Genomic DNA, 3442 nt, shown 5'->3' on the forward strand with positions numbered 1-3442 from the left:
AAGAGGTGCTGAGTATCAGAGACCATAATCAACTGACTTCCAAGTTTCATTCAGACATGACAGAATGAACTACAAAAACTGGAGAAGGTAACTTCATACAACAACTAACTCCCTCAACCTCCACTAAACCAGAAAGTTTACAGGTAGGGATCAGAAGTTAATGCATAGTTCCCAAACTAAAAAAAAAAAAAAAAAATCGCTATTCTCAACCATTTCTCAAATGGTTCATGAGGGATCCTGAAACAAAAAGAAAAAAAAAGCCAAAGAAATATTGCCTATCATTTAATCCCAGAGAGGGCTGCCCAGAGGTGGCTAGGCAGCCAGACTTCAAGAAGGCCGAGTGATTTTACACTGAGAAAAAGGAATACACGAGTATTTCACTACACAAGTGTTTTACCTGCATCTTTCAAACAGTCAGCATTTATAACCAAGCTTTTCTTAGTGAAATAGAATTTTTTTCTTTCCAGAAAAAAGCCCAAACAAACAAAACCCCCAAAACCAACACAACCTCCTCCCCAAACTACTATACGAAAGTCAGTGATACAACTCATAATAGTAAAGCACCCTAATCGAAAGCATTCCAGTCAGTTCTGAAAATGCATTTTATTATTAAAAACTGTTTAAAACAAGCTTAAACTTTAAAAAAAAAAGACAATAAACATTAGTTAACACATAAGAAATCCTTCTGAAATAAAAACACACATAAGATTATAGAACAATCAGAGAAACAAGTGCTCCACTGTCTAGCATGTTTTAGCCTAGCAATCTCCCAACCTATGTTAGAATGTAAGACCTAGATTCTTAAGGTACCTGCAGCACTCACCACCTTGGAGGAATTTATTAATGTATTAATTAGTTAATTTTACACAGGGGATATTGACCTAGACAGCATGAATGCCCCTTTGTCTACAGAGAGCAGGCTTCCTGTTCTGCGACATTCCAGTTGTGGTTTTGTGTTCTAGAATAACACTGTCTATCAAAGTTCAAGCAGCCTCACTTCAGACTCCATCCAGACCATCCACAGCTGTGCAGACAATGCAGTCACACTGTGCTAAAAGCAATTTCAAGTACGTTAATTAAATGAATTTAGAAATAACTCCAAACTCCTACTAGTATTGTTCTACTAAGTGTATCCAAGCCAAATACAAACTCCTGAAGACAAAACACACTAGTGGCATCACTTTAATGCCAAATACACCTAATTCTATCACAAAATGCTCCATCCACTCAAATTTGGAAGAGGCAAGATACAAGATGTAGCAGGGATGAACATGTGTACCTTGTAGAATAGCATGTATTCTAATGCCAAGTCTCAGCATGTGTCACACAGGTCAAAACACATTTGACTAAGGAGAAAAAAAAAAAAAAAAAAAAGAGTTTAACAAAAGGGCAAAAGGCTTTCCCTGTATTTTCATACTAAGAGCAGACCTAAGCAGAACAGCTGATCTAATGAATTGCATTTCAATTTAAAATTCATCATGACTTACACACAAAGGAGCTCTCCTGTCATCACTGAGAAGAAAAACCTATGTTGAAGTGGAATGACATTATTAGAATTGTGAGAATAACCTTCCAGACCAGGAAATTCTCAGCCACTCAGCATCCAAGTTAGTGGAGTGGCCAGAAAGCAAATATCCAATTCGTATTTAATGCCCATCATGGCCAGCAGCAGCAAAGTCTTCCTCATCTGTTATCTCTTCTTCTTTGTTTTCCACCAAAGCACAACCAATCTTATCCAAGTAGCCCATCTGCTCTTATCTACAGGTAACTCCTAGATGTCTATAGTAACCTCCTTCTAGATTGTAAGGCCAGCCCAAGATGCTAGGTAACTTTGGTGCACCTTAGAGTTAAACACCTAATGTGCTAGAATTGTTTTTTTCAGATTTTTACAGGGCAAACCTGTCATTTATTTCAGTGAGCTTAATCCAGCCATAAGTGGCATTCCTACTCTTAACAGAATTCTTCCTGAGACAGAAGACTTCCTCTGATCCAATTCTCCACTGTCTCTACTGAAGCCCCTGTGTTTGAACAGGTTTCTGGCCAACAAAACCAGAAATCTGAGGAGATAGATTTACTCATTCCTTGAGTGAGTTTTCTTCTTTGTGTTTTATAGCACAGCTACACCTCCTTCACAGCGGCTGGTGATCATGTTGGCAATTTCAGTCCAACTGTCTGTGTGAGGGTTATAAACTTCAACAGAGTCAGAGGTTACTGGAGCAGCAAAATCATGACTGGCAGCTCGGCCTCCCGAGGCGTAAAGAAATCCATTCAGAGCCACAACACACACACCAGCTCTTGGTATCTTCATTGATGCAACTTCAACCCACTTTTCCTAATGAGAAGGTGAAAGAGTCAACAAGTAGTTTTAATCAAGCCCTGATGATGATAAAAATAGCTTTTAAAGCTTCAAGACTGAAACATATAGAAAGAACACTACGCAGACAATTCACAGGCTCGCATACGCTATGTGTACAAGCATCAAGAGAATTATCAAGACTGCAATGACAGGTCTTCACAGGTGGCTGAAATCATGCTAGACACTACAGAATAAATCACATACTGTCTGTATACAGCAACCCTCACATTCTTTGGTCACTGCAAGAAGCATCTGTCTCCACCACAGAGAACGGTACACATTTTGAGGTGAGAAATAAGAAAAACTAGATTCAATCCAAAAGGAAACCAGAAAGGCACGCTGGATTATGCTCTGCTTTTAACACTAGCTACCATTCCAAAGAGCAACACAGAAACATCAGCACTAATAGCCAATAATTTCTTACCTTATTCAAAACCTGGAGTGTTCAAAGTGTTTTTTCTAGTCATGCTGAAATGCCACTGCATTTTGTTGCAGAAGAAAAATCTTCAAATTTTGCAACATAGGGCAACTCTTACTTTTTCAGGGATTTTTCTCTCTCTCATCAGATTATTGACCATTCTATTGCAGAGGAGGAAATCTATCCTCCCATCTCAGCCCTAACAAGAATTTACCAAACTACATTATATCTATACATCATCAGTATTGGTTAGCTTTCAGTTTCCCAAAAGCATGCATACAATCTTCATAAGCATTTCACCAAGTCAGAGGGTGAGACTCTACAGACTAGTTAGGACAGACAGACCCTGAGGTCACTGAAGTTTTGCTTCTCTCAGATTACCAGCATTCTTACACAAAGTTGGTGCAATCTACATTTATAAAAGAAAGGGACTCCACCATACCTCTTCAAAGGAGTATCTTTCTACAGTAGAAAGTGCATCCTGAGATTCATTCCAGCCTCCCACAGCATAGATACAATCGTTGAGAGCAGCTACACCAAGATATGCTCTTCGGGTGCCCATTGGAGCAAGCTCAGACCAATGTTTAGATATTGGGTCATAGACTTCAACAGAACATAGCTCTACTCCTTCATTGCTGATACCACCAACAACATAAATCAAACCTGGA

The 3442-nt window shown here is 39.0% G+C and overlaps 1 protein-coding gene across 1 annotated transcript in view; it reads right to left on the reverse strand.

Annotated features, from left to right (window-relative positions):
- Positions 1-1981: 1981 nt before the first annotated feature.
- IPP (intracisternal A particle-promoted polypeptide) overlaps positions 1982-3442 on the reverse strand; it is a gene marked incomplete at its 5' end in the record, with an annotated part of 5351 nt that continues 3890 nt past the window's right edge. Inside the window, 2 exons of the mRNA XM_008937644.1 lie at positions 1982-2332; positions 3217-3437. Coding sequence (XP_008935892.1) covers positions 2108-2332; positions 3217-3437 — 446 coding nt within the window. The remainder of the gene's footprint in view (positions 2333-3216; positions 3438-3442) is intronic.

The sequence above is a fragment of the Merops nubicus genome, unplaced genomic scaffold, assembly GCF_000691845.1.
Source record: "Merops nubicus isolate BGI_N331 unplaced genomic scaffold, ASM69184v1 scaffold33323, whole genome shotgun sequence".
Classification (NCBI taxonomy): Eukaryota; Metazoa; Chordata; class Aves; order Coraciiformes; family Meropidae; genus Merops; species Merops nubicus.